Source organism: Ciconia boyciana, chromosome 10, assembly GCF_034638445.1.
Source record: "Ciconia boyciana chromosome 10, ASM3463844v1, whole genome shotgun sequence".
NCBI lineage: Eukaryota > Metazoa > Chordata > Aves > Ciconiiformes > Ciconiidae > Ciconia > Ciconia boyciana.
In genome coordinates, this window is record NC_132943.1 from 3,266,232 (window position 1) to 3,282,420 (window position 16,189).

General features: G+C 39.4%; 1 protein-coding gene across 10 annotated transcripts in view; it reads right to left on the bottom strand.

Annotated features, from left to right (window-relative positions):
• The window catches only part of MBD5 (methyl-CpG binding domain protein 5), a 171,536-nt gene that overhangs the window by 60,321 nt on the left and 95,026 nt on the right, over window positions 1–16,189 (bottom strand). For 8 of the 10 annotated variants that reach the window (XR_012044482.1, XR_012044481.1, XM_072875319.1 and 5 more), the window contains 5 exons: window positions 12,868–13,119; window positions 12,438–12,572; window positions 7,509–7,611; window positions 6,663–6,843; window positions 1,268–3,406 (listed from right to left, as the gene is read on the bottom strand). Coding sequence is in view for 8 of the 10 variants with exons in the window: in XM_072875319.1 (XP_072731420.1) it covers window positions 1,268–3,406; window positions 6,663–6,843; window positions 7,509–7,611; window positions 12,438–12,550 (2,536 nt within the window). In the remaining 2 variants the exon portion in view is untranslated. The remainder of the gene's footprint in view (window positions 1–1,267; window positions 3,407–6,662; window positions 6,844–7,508; window positions 7,612–12,437; window positions 12,573–12,867; window positions 13,120–16,189) is intronic. The other 2 variants (XM_072875313.1, XM_072875312.1) reach the window with 2 other exon arrangements.

Consider the following 16,189-nt stretch of genomic DNA (forward strand, 5'->3'; position numbering starts at 1 on the left):
AGTACAAAGTCTCAGAAGAGACAGACTGTATCAGGAAATACTCCTCTTTGTCAGCATGACAAGGCAAAACAGCCATACAAGGATTCGTAGCTGCTTGCGACACAAAGCACCAATATAGCTAAGGAAAAATAATGCCTTTTTTCCCCAGGAATGGAGAGAAATCCTTAAAAGTCATCAGAAACTGTGACCAGCATAATATTAGAAAATTATTTGTATATGATTAAGTTTTTATATAATTCTGTTCTGTATTTTAAAGAATAAACAGCTCTCTTGAAGGAAGCTCAGGAATCCATATCAGGTTCTTTCTTGGGTTAATGAGAGAGACCGCTTGCACGCTTACAGTCACTTTCGTTTGAGCTGATGTAGTTTAGCTATGATGGTACCAAACACTCGCTTTGAAAGTTAACCAAGCTGAAAGACTGAAATACCAAATGAAAGGCTGTCTTTCTGCTTAAGAAATTAACATAGTACCATCTTTCAAAAATGCATACTTTGTTCAACCAGTAGTAGTTAAATGAAATATAAATTTTTGAGCTGTCTCCCTTTCATCTTTAAACAGCACGGAGACAGTAACAGCAGCATACCTGTTTCCTCTCCAAGTCTTCACTGATGAATAAACCAGGAAATCTCTCTACACTCTTCCAACTGAATATACAGTTTATTCAACCACTTAATTACCACCTTAGTAAAATTATCATGATAAAAGCAAACACAGACTTGGCACTCCCCCCCTGCTGTCCCTGAAAAGGGTTATTTTGTAAACTTTTGTACTCCTACTATCTGCTCCAATCTCTGATAGCACCAACTCTTTAATGCAAGCAGTAAAGAACACATGTATAGCCTGGACATACGCTGCCAGGTGAGCCATTGCATTCTAGGGTTGAAGTAGCAGGGCATGCTGCGAAAAAATCCCCCAATTTATTTGGGCAAGTGACAAAAGCTGAGGTCTGGGTATGTACAAAAGTGCTTGGATTTTATTTATGCAGAGTGTGTGGAAGTTAATAAAAGCAAGAATTGTCACAGGAAGGAGGCCAAGATGATTTTGTTCAGGAAAAGGGAGAGGTATTTTAGTCTACCACTGTTTTTTTCTCATTTGCTTTATTTTTGAGTTTCTGGATATCGGCATGAAATAGGCAGACTCTTCATATTGGTATACTGGTAAACTCAAATTTAAAAAGTAGATACATAAAAGGAACCCATGTAAAAATAGTCATAATATATTTCCAAGCAGTCAAACATAGGGGTATCCTTTTAGAAGGAAACGTACCTGCTTCAGGACTTGTTTGATTACAGCTGCTAACAATGCTGTTTGGTATCACTGGAGTGGAGGATGCCTGGATTCTCGACTGAGGTGGGTTCGGATGTAACGAATTTCCTAAAGCCATTCCTGACTGACTGAGCATCCCACAGTTCCCGCTAGCCTGCATCTGATTTATTAAACCTGCAAGATGGTTGGTTGTGCCCGGGCTAGTACCGTGGACAAAGTTAGTGTTTGTGTTCTGGCAGTGCACACCGTCCCCTCGCAAGGGTAAACTCTGTGCCAGCGAGTTCTGGAGACTGCCAGAGTTCATACTGGTGTCTGCAAAATGCATCTGGTTACCAGAGCAAGGCAAAGCAGTATTTGAGCTCCCACAACTGGTGGTACTATTGCTGCTCATGTGAGAGCTTTGACAACTCATGGACTGAAGTAGCTGGGACATAGAACTGATGGGAAAGGAGCTCTGACTTTGCTTTCTTAACAAATCAGATCCAGCTTTGGAAACTCCGGAACTGTCCAGCTGAGACTGTCTCAGCAAACTCAACACCGTGGCAGTCGGCTGCTTTCTTTTTCTCAGAGGATCTTTTTGCTGAGACATCAATTTATCTCTCAGTGCTGCTCGGCCACTTTGCCCTTCAGTCGTTGGTAGAAGCACGTTGGCAGCAGGAGGGAACATGGTATTTAAAGTGCTATGTCCTTCGTTGTTGCCACCGCTGGCAACAGGTCCAGAATTGCTACTGCTGTTATTGTTGTTACCAGCAAGTTTATTTTGATTTGCTAGCTGTGCTTTGGCTGCTGCTGAGAGTAAACTACTTGCTGGAAAAGAGGCAGCATTGTGCTGGTTCAAGATCTGATTTAAAGGCATTCCCAGCAAACCAGGCTGACTCTTCAAGGAACCACTTCCAGCCGATGCAGTAGAAAAAACTGCATTGTTTGGAGGATTTAATACATTACTCATTCCAGCAATTAATGGGTTGGGGATGTCCTTGTATTGATTAAGTCCATCATGCTTGGTGGAAGGGCTAGATGGCATAGATGGTCTCGGTGACCCTATTGTTGACCTTGGGGACCTGGGAGGAACTTTAATGCCACTACAGGATGACTGTGGTCCTACTGGAGGCAGCAAGAAATTTCCATGATCTGATGACGTGGAAGAAGAACGCGATCTTTGGGGAGAAGCCTCGATCCTTCCAATCCCGGATCCCATCATATGAACTGGGGACGTCACTGGTGAAGGAGAGAGGGAAGTTGAAGCAGAATGCTGAACTCTTTGAACATGACTTCCATGGTTCATGTGACCAGGTTTTACAGTTGGCAAAGGAAGATTACTTGGCAAAGGGACGACAGCAGGAGGCATGCTTACATTCATCACGGGTACCTGAGAGTGGACGTTTGAATGGAAAGTAGTTGGGTTAATGATAACAGGATTCTGATTCACTGGTTTGCTAGGAATAGGGTCAAGTATGCCAAGTGGATCCTTTTCTGATGTTAATGGCTTTTTCTGAAGAGCACAAGAAGGCGGTGGAGGAGGTGGGGGTGGACCTTGGGGCGGCTTATGGTGAAACATTGCTCGTGGTATTTCCATACCAGTTGAAAAATTACACATGGGTTTTTTCATTACTGGGCTTTTTGTGGTCAAGGTTGGGGAAAGAGGTATATTAGTCCTTCCAGCCATTGCGCAGGATGACTGTATGGGAGAACCATGTAGCATTACTGATGGTGGAGACAGAGGTGTCCTGTTCATGTGAATAGGACTAGAGTTGGGCGCTCCATGAAAATTGGGATTGTTCCTTGTGAAAACATCAGGGCTTCCAAGTGGGTCAGTCCTAGGAGAGATTGAGCCATCTCCGTATATCTGTGATCCTGATGAAGCTGGACTGGGCATCCCACCATGACTGCCACGATACGGAGACTTCTGTCCGAGTTCATTACTACCCAATCTCTGCCTAGGATAGACAGAATGAAGTTCTTGTTGCTGGCTTCCAGCCATTTCTTGCACATAAAGCCTACCCATGGCATTAGATGCCCCTATCATCAACTTGAAAGGAGTCTTACATTCTGGCATCACAGAATTTGTAATTCCTTCATGTGATTTATTCCTCATTGATCTTGGAGTTGCTGCTCGAGTAGGAACTACTGGAGTTGCACCTGATATTAAAAACACAACAGTTACTGTTTTGAAATCAATATCACACATTTCAGTGCAAAACTACTGTGTGTGAAAATATTCGTAAAAGCTGGAAAGCCTTTTGGCTAAACTTTTGCCTCAACAGAAATAATACCTGAATCACCAAGTAGTTGCTGGCATGGTGCGTGCTACCTTACTACGCAGTGCAGTTGTATAGACCTTAACTCCGTATCCCATGTAAAGACTGCATAAATATGGAGAACTTTACATCTTGTGTTTCTTAGGTTTCAAGCACACTTGCTACCTACACAAACAGATTTTAGCACGGTCCTTCTGAAACATCAATTCCTGAAAGTTTTTTTTTTCTTCCCCTTTTGTCTTTTCCCTCGAACCATCATCTCCAGCATCCTACTCCTGATTCTCCAGCATCACCACTTTGGCTACAGCTAGAAGGGCTGGCAGGAGGAGCAGACTATCACCGTCGCAGGGAAAAGGAGCCTCTGGCACCATCTATTGAGTACAGGAGGAACAAAGCCCAACAAGGGTTTAGACTAATTTCTCCGTGCCCTATAGAGAAAAGGGTCCTGCCCCAAATGCTGTCCCTGACGAGGATGAACGGGGAGCCGTGCCATGCGACTGTGGCCCAGATTTCTATTCAGCCAAGCACTTAATTGCAGGGACCTAAGAGACCATGGCTGTGCAAGGCAGGATGCAGCTTCTCTGGAGGCTCCGCATCACTCGCTGGCACCGCAGGCACCGAGTTCCAGTCCTCTGAGTTAATCTGTTCCTGAGAACTGCTTTGCTAAAAAGGTGAGGACATACATTATATCATGTCCTGTATTACTTTACTGAATTAAATCTTTTCCTGCAGCTTCTGCAACAAGCTTTGCTTGGGGTGAAGATGCTAAATTTAAGAAGGTGCTCTACCTTATACGTTTGTTTTCAGGATAAAGACCTTGGGGATATTTGCATATGCAGACATGTGAACCCCTCTACAATGGAAAAAATTCCTGTAAACCTCAGTTTTGAGACTAGACTTTCCTACAAGCACAAGACCACTTTCCTTTTCTGCCCACCAATATCAGTTTTATTTAAAAAAATATTTTTTTCAATGTTTTACTTTAAGAATACCATCCCAAGCAGCACCAAGTCTGGTGGACTTTCTGCCAGTTTTGCTGCTCTGGGAATTTGTAACTCAGCTTGCAGTGTGAGCTCAGTAAAGGAAAATGAATGCATTCTTGGCATGCAGCCTCTGAATATGCAAACTTAAACTTGAGTAATGAGCTAAAGATTTCATGTTCAAATGAATTCAGAGGTGCCTTTAAATTCCTCTACTCACAAGAACCCAGTTCCCTTCTTTCCTTCTGCCTGGCCATAGGAGACAGATGGCACTGACAATCCTGCCTTCATCCTATTTGCTCAACCAGCTACATCATGACAGAAACAAACATATTACCCTTCCCAAAATACAACCAAAGTCTCATTTAGGGGACAAATCTCAAGACTGAACTGCAAACTGAAATATGTACAAGAACCCTCACCTTGAAGGCTGGACCTAAACAAATGGTCAAATGTAAGTGTGCATAAATGAAAAGGCAATTTATTGGGAAATTTTATTCTTTGCTTAGTGCAGAAAATTCTGATCAACAGAGAAAGTAAGAGCACATAAATGTGACTTGTCTCTTTAATATTTAGCTGGTTTTACCACCTTCATTTTGCTAATTTTTTGAAAACAGAAATGTAATTTAAGTACTACTAATAAAGAATACAAGAGAATTAATAAGGAAAATGCATAGTAATTTGGGAAATTGCACTATGCATTTAAAAAAAAAATTACACTGCAAAAAAACAATTTAAACAAAGCTTTAAAATCATAAACAGCAATTTGAAAATGCAAGAGCACATCAGCACTATGAACAGCACGTAGCATTATCTATGTATCTGAAATGTATTATTTATTTTTATACTCTTAAAATTTTCCACTTTGAAGACAAGCTACAGAGTGGTTAGCAATTAGCCAGCTATTATTACAGCAATATAGGGGTGCAAAAGATCTCTCAGATTGTCCAGGGCCATTTCCCAGAAGTTGCATGCATCAGAGTATATAACCACAAACTTACCAAGCTCTGTCTTAAAAGTAACCTTCACTCCTTTGTCCTAACCATTTTGATTTGTAAGACTACTTCTGAACCTTTTCTTGTAATCCTTAGGCAGTACCTAATTTTCAGTTTAAGTTTCTATGCAACTTTTTGTAGCTGTTTCTTTCAGTGCTAACTTTGTGCTTTAGCTTAAGTAGCTTTATTTTCTGATTCTCCCGATGCCTTTATCGACAGCAATCGTATCTCCTTTCAGCCACCATTTTGCCAGGTTGAACAAGCTAAACACTTTTAGATGACTTCCATAAAACAGGTTTTGCAGTTCACTAAGAGAAGATCCTCTGCTCTATTTCAGCTTGCGTGCCGCTAGCGAGCACAGGGGCACAGGGAGGCAGTAAGCATGCAACGGCATTTGTACTTCTCTCTCTTAGAGTCACATCGATCTGCACCATCATACTGCCACCTGGTACTGCTCACAGGCATCTTTGATCAGCTACTATATCTAGGGCTTCTTTCTCAATAATTTACAGCTAATAGCTTTTTTCACTAGTCCCCAGGTGAATAACCTTACAATTAACAGGATTTGTTGCGACACCTTTTCTTTCACTCCAGGTCTCAATGATCCCCTAGTTTTTCAACATGTTTTGATCTTCTCTTGTTTTGATAATACCTGTCAACTTCATCCATCAACAAATTACCTCATTTTTTGTTGGTATGGATAATTAAAATGCTAATCCAGGTTGGTCCCCAAAAATAATCCTTGAGAAATTACAGTGGAGATCTTCTCTTGCTATATATTCTGCCTTGCAATACAATTTCCCATTTAGCCCAGTCCTTAGCCACATTCTAATCCCTTTATAATCACTTTATTCTGCTTCTCTAATTTCCCATGTGACAGAATATCAGACATATTACTACAGTTCCAAAAGATGAGAGCTAATGTATTTTCTTCGTCTAGAACAATCTGCTGTCTTTTCCAAGAAAATCATGCTCTTAGTCTGGGATGACCTGCTTTTTAGACTCATTTTCAATCTACCTACAGCTCTCTAATTACAATCTCCACTTGTTCCTTGAATCTGTTTACTATTGTACTTATATAAGACTTTTGAGGGTGTTTTTATATAGTAATGATATATTTTTAAAATTAGCTAATTAAATGATTCTGCATGATTTTACTCACTTGTTCCACCACCAGGACTAGTTAGGACTAGTGAAGGATGTGGTGCTTCCATGCTTTTATGAAGTGTAGCCACAGCAATAATTTTCCTTTTATGTATGCATAGTTTGGTGACATCTTCGTCCGCTTTAACATCTTCAGCAGTTCTCTGCTTCACAGCAGCTCCAGGATCAAAATTAAAGACCTGAGAGTAAAAATTCCAACATTTAAAATAATGATTATAGGCAGCAAACTTACTAAATACACCTAAACCAGAAATTTCACAGAAAATTCAATTAGCCTATGTTCCTTAGAGCTGTCTGACTGCACCTACATTGCCCAAGCGATAACCTTTACAGTACCTTTCGAAATTATAAATAGTGAATATATTTATAATAAGTAAACAGCCATGGAAGCGGTCATCTGCAAGAGAAGTTTAACACCCCTCAGTGTAAACGGTAGGGAGAAAAAAAAAGAAAAAGGACCATGTGTGTTTGAGATTGCTCTGTGATTACAAAGAAAAGTTTACAATTTGTGTATAGATGATAAAATTGTGAAGCTGACACTGAAGCTATCATGTATGTCAGTGTCTCGTTCTGATTCACATGTTAACATGACGCTGTTGATGGTAGGTTTCCAATTTAATAGGAAAGTGTTAAAACACCATAAAAACTGAGTCAGACCTTTTCCATGAGGGGAGAAGGCAGAAGGGAGATTCAATTTGTATTTCATGGTAAATCTTTGGGTGTATACCACTTATCTCATTTTATATATATGATCTGAACAGAGATTAAGTCATAGCATAGCACATCAGCTGACGTAACTGATAAGGATTATAGCATAGAGATCCAAAACGATGCTTTTCTTTACCTTGGGAAGAACAAGAGGACATTCTAGGCCACACTTGCATGTTCCATCAGTCAGCAAGTAAGTCTTCACCTGCTCCAAGCAGGATAATAAAGACCCACTGGGACTGCAAAGGAACAGAAATGATGAATACAGGCCATTTGACAGGTCACGACTTCCATCTACCATTCTAAAAGCTCACATAGAGAGTGTTTAAAATAACACAGCTAAGATTTCATATTTTGTTTCATAGTACTTCTTGCTTTTAGTCAAGAACTGAGATGATACTTATCAAAAACAGCCAAAAAAACCCAACAACCCCAAACCATTTTAAAGGAAGATTTCACTACAGAAAAACAAAGACGGAAAGTGCAGAGAAAAGAAAGTAACTGAGATTATTGGTATTTGCTATTCATATTACAGTCCTGCTTGAAAGCCTTAGCTACTGCCTAACAACACTAAGATTATTTTTCTCCCTCCTCTCTCCTATAACGTGTAACACAGAGGCAGAGCGCAGTCCCCATGGACCTCCTCCCCCTCCATCACATCACTGCAGTTCCATGCAGGCATGACAGTCATCTGTACTTTTTAGGACTGGGACCCAATTTAAAAAGAAATAACACAAAAACGTATTTCCAGAAGTACGAGAAAACCCATACAGAAAAGGGGGAACAGTAACAGAACTGTTGTGGCTGGGTCTCTTAGTTGCATAAACAGTTTGGCTTCATTCAGCTAAAATGTCAACCCTCTCACTGAAAGTGAGAAATATTACACCAAGAAGCCAGTCCAGTGAGTTTCTGATAAACTGCACTCGGATTTCTCTAACTCCCACCAGAAAATCATTATCTCCATATCCAAAAATAGGACATTGGAAATTCTGTTACGGCAAAATCACTAATTCATAAGATGAAAAAAGTTCTTGTGTCAGAAGCCTCTAATTTCCAGATTGCTCTTTATTACTTAACCATCTAAACTGTTTATCAGGGAAAGAATACGATAATTTATGAAGACTGGCTAAAACACTGGTTCTTATTGGCAGCTGTAAATAGCCCTTATTTTAACAAAAACAACTTAAGTGGAATAGTTTGGATCTTGAAAACAGCCAAGAGTCAAAATTACAAACTATGATAAACTTTCATACTTAAAACTCCTAATGTATAAACACCTAATTCTGCACAAGAACTAAATCAAATATAAAGCAACAACTGCAAGTGACATTTAAAGTTACACTGACAGTTTAAGTAATTTATTTGCCAGACTTGCCCTGAAATAGTTATTTTGGAGACAACTGCCCAGGTCGAATATGTGTAACAGTCACAGTTCTGAGGGCAAGCAAGATAAAAGAGCAATCTAAAAATAACGGTACAGGTATGAAGTGATAGATAGGTCAGAAAGCCAAATCTTCCCTGTCTTAAGCTGAAATACTTGGGAGCGGGGGAAATTACTCTTTATATTTATGTATTTATTTAAATTTCAGTCATAGACTGGTTAAACCACGATGGTAACCAACCAAGTGATAACTACCATTACCACATTTTAACTCCGTGAGGATCACTTGTTCTCTTCTACTTCGGTTCCGCACCTCCAGCACTGGCCGATCGCTTTGGACTTTCCCAACCTGTCCTGACTACGCACACAGGAGCGACTGCTCACCCCAGGCGAGGTCCATACCTGAAGATGCTTCCCATGGGAGAAACTCAGACTGGCATTTGCTCTACACTATCCCATCTACACGCAAAACCTTTCTGCGACGCTTAAAAAGCTTGCGTTAAATGGCATCCCTGGGAATATGCTCTGGAGTCAGGATGTCATTTTATTTGCATTGGTAAAAAAGGCCTGCTGAGCAGCAAGGGTAAAGCTATATCATCAGAGTTCTTTTTTTTTTTTTCCTACTTCTAGAATAAAGCAATTTTAGATAACCTTCCTTGGCATGCAGTTTCTCTGGGAAATCTGGGCACACATATCCAGTTCAGGCACAAGGAGATACTGGAGCCTGGAAACAACAGACCCGTAAGGCACATATGTACTGCACCGACGATCGGTGGGTGTAAAGTAAGGTCTGGATACTCACGCTTACCAGGAGTGCACACATCAGCCCACTGAATCTGTGGCATGTGGGATTCAGCATCCCTACTGCACATATATGCATGGTTATTTGTCCACAAGAACAACAAAATTTTAAAAAGGCCCAATTTTTCCGTTTCTGCCTTGTTCCTGGGCAGACCTATGTAATTGCAAAGTATCTTCTGTGTGCACAAATTTCCTCACACTTCTATACTGCAAAGGATAATCCACAGCTTCCTTTGTAGGAAACTACCAGTTTTTTTTTCAGCACTGAGGTCATCCAGGAGTTTTAGGCCTCCCAGAGAAACAAGGAAGAGCAAATTATAAAATATATTAGGATCTGTTACTGACAGTTGTGAAATCTATTCCTGTTATTAAAGAGCTTTTCTCAGTTTATTCCACTGATGACTACTGATGAACAGTAAGCTGAAGAAGAGATTTAGGTCCTACTTTAAGGCAGCAGCACTGTTTTACTAAGAAAAGCACTGAGACTCAGCTCAGTGCTTTTACCAGGTAATAAGAACTAGTCAATTAATGGATTTAATCCAAAGCAACTGTTGACAGTTGATAGAAAAGCATGCGTGCTTTACAAGGAAGCACAAACAGAATGAGTCCTTATTCAGCTGGGATCATCTATTCTAGTTAAATCATGTCAGATCTTAATATATACACTAATTTTCCCTTGGATAGCTTTTGAGTCAATATTGTTTGACCTTTCATTCTCTCAATAAATGCTGTGCGTATTTTCAGGGAGGTTGTTCTTTCGGAAGGGCAGTGCAGCACTAGAGCAGGTTACCCACAGAGGTTGTGGAAACTCAATCCTTGAAGATGCAGCTGGCGAAACCAAGGGCTGACCTGACCGAGTGCTGCGGATGCTCCACGTCAAGCAGGAGGTTGGACTGTTTGACTTCCATCCTTTCCAACCACCATGTCCTACCCTGTGCCTTTCACCAAATAAGAATGTAAGAGCCATGGACCATATCCTGTGCGTTGTCTAGCCTTCCCTTTCATTGGAACGGCTTAGAGAAGGCAATCAGAAAATTAACCATTGGATTAAAGAGAAAAAAAATACATGGGCAAAACTTGGGAAGAGGGCAGAAATAATACAAGCCTCCCCAAGCTGAAAAAGGCAACTGGTAAACTTGATTAATAGGGTCAACTAGAACAAAAACAGTGTTTTGCGTAAGGCAATTCAGAACAGAAATATTAAGAAAGTCCCCCTGAACAAAGAGAACATATGTAAAAAGAAGATAGAAAAGCAAATAACTGTCGGAATTATACCAACATTTACTAGTTTATAAACATGAAGGATATATGCTTGAAGAAGCAGCACAAGCTTCGTGGCCTGCTTCTTACAGCCATACAAGATGGAGTTCCAAAGCAGGTAAGATCATCAGGTATATAAAAATACCAAAGCATTCTATGTTCGGATGCCTGGATATAGAGATGGCAGGGAAAAAAACCCAACAACCCACAACTTTTTCTTTCTCATTGATTTTTAACTAAGGCAGAGGCCCAGTAAATTACAGCTGTAATGAGAAATACAAGGGGAAGGCGATTTATCTTTGACATGCGTATCACTGACATGGATTTTGTTTGATTCTGCTAATTGAGAATACAAACAAGAAATCCTGGAATGTGTTCGATCTTTTATGGTAGTTTAGTATAAAATTGGAGTATGCTTTGACTCATTAAAGAATTTTGTATTGGTAATACATAAAATGTTGTGAAGAAGTGGTTATTTTAATCACAAAGCAGTGGAATAAGATTAAGCAAATAACAGACTGATAATCATTTAGACTTCTGTGATGTAAACCTGATGTCCCCATGTTTTGTTAAACCTAACTTTGATCTTTTTTCCAATAACATTTAATTTGTAGTCTGTTTGTCCGAACACATTAATTTAATAGTAATTTCAATACATTTCTTTGTGACTGTTCCAGGGTGAAGCAAAAAAATCCAATAAGCTAACAAAAAAACCCAAATAAAGTACCTAAAACTTTGGATTTAGGCTTATGCTCCTGTTTTTTTCTACATGAGAAATGCACGGAATCCGTAGAAGTAAATCTTGCTGGAGAATATCAGTGATACTGAACACAGGACCTTCACAGGGCATATAAAAACTGATGTTTTCTGCAGCTACTAAGTAGTTACACCACTTAAATTTACCTTCAAAAGAGAGTAAGTAAAACACAAAAGTATAATGGAGATCTGGAACATAAACCCAGAAAAGACTTAGGGACGAAGAGCTACCGAATGTCAGGATAAAGTTGCATGGCACTGCATGAACTGAGCTGAAGACGTGGTGCTGACAGGAGAAGAAAGTCCCACTCCACCTTACCTGCCATGAACTGTTTGCATGCCTGAGCACCGCTTTGAACTCGACCAGCAAAGGCTCTTATAAAAAGCCCATGCTGGTGCAAGGAAAAGGCAATGCCTACACATCCGGGAGTAGGCAAAAGACAGCAGAGATTTCTCATCATCTCAGGTGTGGCATATAACTGAACCTCTGGTTAGTTTCATTGTAAATGGTTTGAATAATAAAGATATTAAGTAAGGTTAAATCTGCTACTGCTCAGCTTTAAAATCCGTATGACAATAATAAGTAATAAAGAACTATTCATGCCTAAAGCAAAATGTATAGTAAGTTTAATCAGATTTTCAAGACCGAGCAATATTAGATTTCAGAGTACGTTAAGGGCATGCAAATGGCACAACTGACACAAGTGGACTCCGCTAATATCAGCAGAAAAAATGATCTTGCACTTCCAAAAGAATAAGCCCTTGAAGTTTTTGAGTACAAAGGATTAGCTGAGTCACTAATTTACCACACGTTCCGGCAAAACTACAACAAAAACAAAACCAGAGACCGCCTCAGATAAACCTTACCTGATGTAGAGCACTCCACTTTGGTCCACCCGTCGCTGCCAACCAACGGGAACTTGCACTGCTGGTGGCCCTCCATCCGTGTCCCCTCCGTCACACTCCTTTCCACCATTCATTTTTCTGTTTCTGTTTATGAGTCTTCAAAGATATCAACAGTAAGATGATATCCTTTTACTACATGTCATCATGGCCTCCCAAAGAAGGCCATTCAGTACACTTTTCCCCAAATTGTACAAAGTGCATTGGGAGGCTCCAGCTCAGTTTGAAACCAAGTCCTTAAAAGTGGCCATTTTTGTTAATGAGTCAGTTTCCCATTATAATCCACATTAAATATGCAATGTTTAACTCCTTATATATTCATAAGGATGAACTATATAGATAAAAATTAGTGCTTCCAACTTGGGAAAATCATAATTCACCAATCCTTTGTTACCTGTCAGAAAGGAGAATGGGGAAAAGGAGAATTTCTAGTTCAACAGCATGGCTCCAAGCTTGATGACTGTCTAAGATAACTTGTATTTTGTGAAAGCTCGTCTCATTTTTATAAATATGAGTCAGATCTAATACCTCCAGGTATTATACCCTTTATATGCCACATTCTTTTTGTTTTCTTTTTATCTTCCGTTCGTTATCCAAGTGGTCTTCTTGAGTTTCTTTCATGACTCCCTGGCTCCAATAAAACAGCCTGAAAAACAGAGATACAGAAAACACATGAGCCATTTTCTGTATTCTTTCAGCCCAGTTCAGTAACTCACGAAGATGTATACAGCTGCATCCATTTAAAGAGCTTAGAATCAAAATTTTAAATGTCAACGGAACCATCAAAATAAGGCTTAGGGTAAATATAATCCTGCTAGCATATTCTATTTATATGTGGATGCATCGGAGCTACATCTTAAAAGCTATCAGAGTGCAACTGTTATTAAATAGTTAATGTACAGTTTGGGTGAATTAAGGGATGTATCTTTTAACTGAATAGTTCCACATATGCTTCTGTTCAGAATTATCAACAGATGACTAGCTCAATTAATGCCCTTTAAAAACTGTTTATAAAACTGAATGAATTTAATGTGAAGGAAGCTGCTTCTAGGGTTGATAATAGCCATCAAAATGGAAAAAACCTGCATTTAGGCTAAATTAAAATAATCACCTTACAAAAAAATTGTATAATAAAAAGGGAAAAGCCAGCATCAATGCACTGATCTCAGAATACCCATGAAACAATCTTAATATCATAAGTAATAATTCGCCCCATATGATTATACTGTATGAGCAAATCTTCACAAAAGAAGTTCAGAATGACGCGAACTGTGTTATTCCCCCAAAATAGTTTTTCAACTTGACCAGGTGAGACCTAACTCTTGAGAGTGGACATTTTATTAAGGTGAGACAAACATGCATATGTGGTTCAAATAGTAAATACGTCAGAAAAGACAACAATCCTAGAACTCAAATGTAAGATGGCATTGATGACTATTGTAGTAACAATGCTAACAGGTTTTATTTGGAATCGCATGCCAGTTCTGCCTTATTCCTAATACTAATGTTATGCTAACATTTTAAAACATAGTGAATGTTACTATAGACCTGATTGATTTTAATAAGAAAAGGTTTTTTGAGATAGAAACGGAACATAAAGACTTAGGATCCTACAACATTTCTGCAACAACAGTACCAACAACACATTACATCTATATTTAACAGTAACAACAGCTCCTTCCTTCAAGACCACTAAAGGAAGACTGCAGAGGCATAAACATACTCCTCAAAAATATTCCTGTAAGTACACTTATGCAGTACATTCTCTTTAGATGTGCTACTTAAAAATGTAAAGTTCAAAATGCTGCATAAAGAAAAAGAGCCATGGTATTTACAAGAAGGATGCAGACTACAAAGGAGCCGGCTGGACATCCCCCCTTGACTAAGGTGCTGAAATCTAAAGAATAGAGTGTGATTTTCAGAATAGAAGCCTTCTAGAATAGCCTGGCACTGTTTTGCAGGGCTATGTTTCAACTTTCCTACACTCCGGAGCACTCCAGTAGGATGTAATCCTTGGCCAGCCAAAATTGGGGAAGGGATGAGGAGACTATCATGAGATCCTGCTCAGTGACAGTGGAGGGGTGACTGAGTACCAGCTAGCGAAGGTCAGAGTCAATGTCACATCAAACACCTTGCCACCTCTCATATGAAAACCATCTATCCTTTAATCTCTAAATCTGGTACATAGAAATAGGATTTGGAGAGCACTTGGCAACAGTTCAAGACCCTCTCAGGTTTTCAGTTTAGAAGTTTTGGTGTTTGATTGGTTTTATCCTGATTAAGAAGGTAGCAGATGATGTTTCATCAAAACCAAGGCAGAATTTACCTTCAAGTTTCAGCATTATTGCCGACTGTTGCACTGGCATTTTTATTACAGGTCCCATGGAAAGCTAAAATAGGTAAATAATTCCCCTATTATTTTTAATGAGAATTAACTTCCTAAAGTAAAATCAGAATCAGCAAATAGATATTTAAAATACTGGAAGCGCATAGTGCAGAGAAGGTTGCTCATCTCTTAGCCAGCCTTGCTGTGGCTCATGTTGCTATTTAGAGCAATTGCACTGGATCCATTATGAGAAAATAATAGCCATCAATTTCTTTTTTGCACAAGCAGCAAGAGACACTTTGAAGTAACCTTATATTTCTACTGGTTCTGCAATGCTCTGCCTCAGCTAACATCCCATTCCATCACCACTGTAATACTTATCATCATCTAATCAGATAAACCATTTTTCTGTACTGCACATAGCTTGAAATAGTACTAAAAGAAGCAAAAGAATTCACTTAACTGCTTCGTCTGTGGAAAATATTTAAATATTTTTACTCAGTACAGTGAATTGCAATAAAATGGCTGCTTCAATCATATACCTTCAGTCAAAGTTTATTGTTTGTATGACTTTTTCTTGAGAAGTACTGAAGAACTGTAAACTAACACAAGGATTTGAGTGATGTAAAAAATAAAATTTAATCAGAGCACAGGTATGATGATCCATTTTCCATTCTACCCCAGGAACAAAAATACTTAAACCACCACACTCACCCTAAGCAGAAATCAGTGAGCAATGCTATTCATATCATTGAAGTTTGACCTTTTATCTTGTAATTTACTGTGCCGATATGCAAGTTGGGGTCTGTGAGGACACACCGCGGTGCCTGTGTGCAATCAATTAAAGAAAAGAGGGCTAAGGCTCCCTGGAAGCTTCCTAGTACACGGCTAATCAGTGTGTAACTAGCCATGTAGAAGTACACGGCTAATCAGTCTGTAACTAGCTATGTTTTATGTGTTTATAGGAAAACGCTCATGGAAGTGAGATTTTTTTTCATGAAACCCCAGCACAGTTCTGTGCAGACTTCCACAAACTGCGGGCAATAAAATACCCAGTACATACTGTAACCATTGCACATTTCTATTGGGCATGAAGGGCAAAAGTAAGAGGTTGCCATCAATGTTTTGGTACAGAAATCCTTCACCAAACTGCATGTGCAGAGTTGATAGGTGTTATTTTATTTAACTGCATAACACCATAGAAAAGTTAAGCGTAGTGCAGGTCTCTCCAAGAAGGGTTAAACCTCTCAAATCTGGTTCAACAAAGGCCACCCTTTGCATTTTCCCAATAATCAGTTATCAGCCAAACAAAGAAAATGCAGCTAAGGAAGACAGCAGAGAAAAAGAGGATGAGAGTCACTTAAACCAGGCTGGGTCTGGCTCTTTTTCA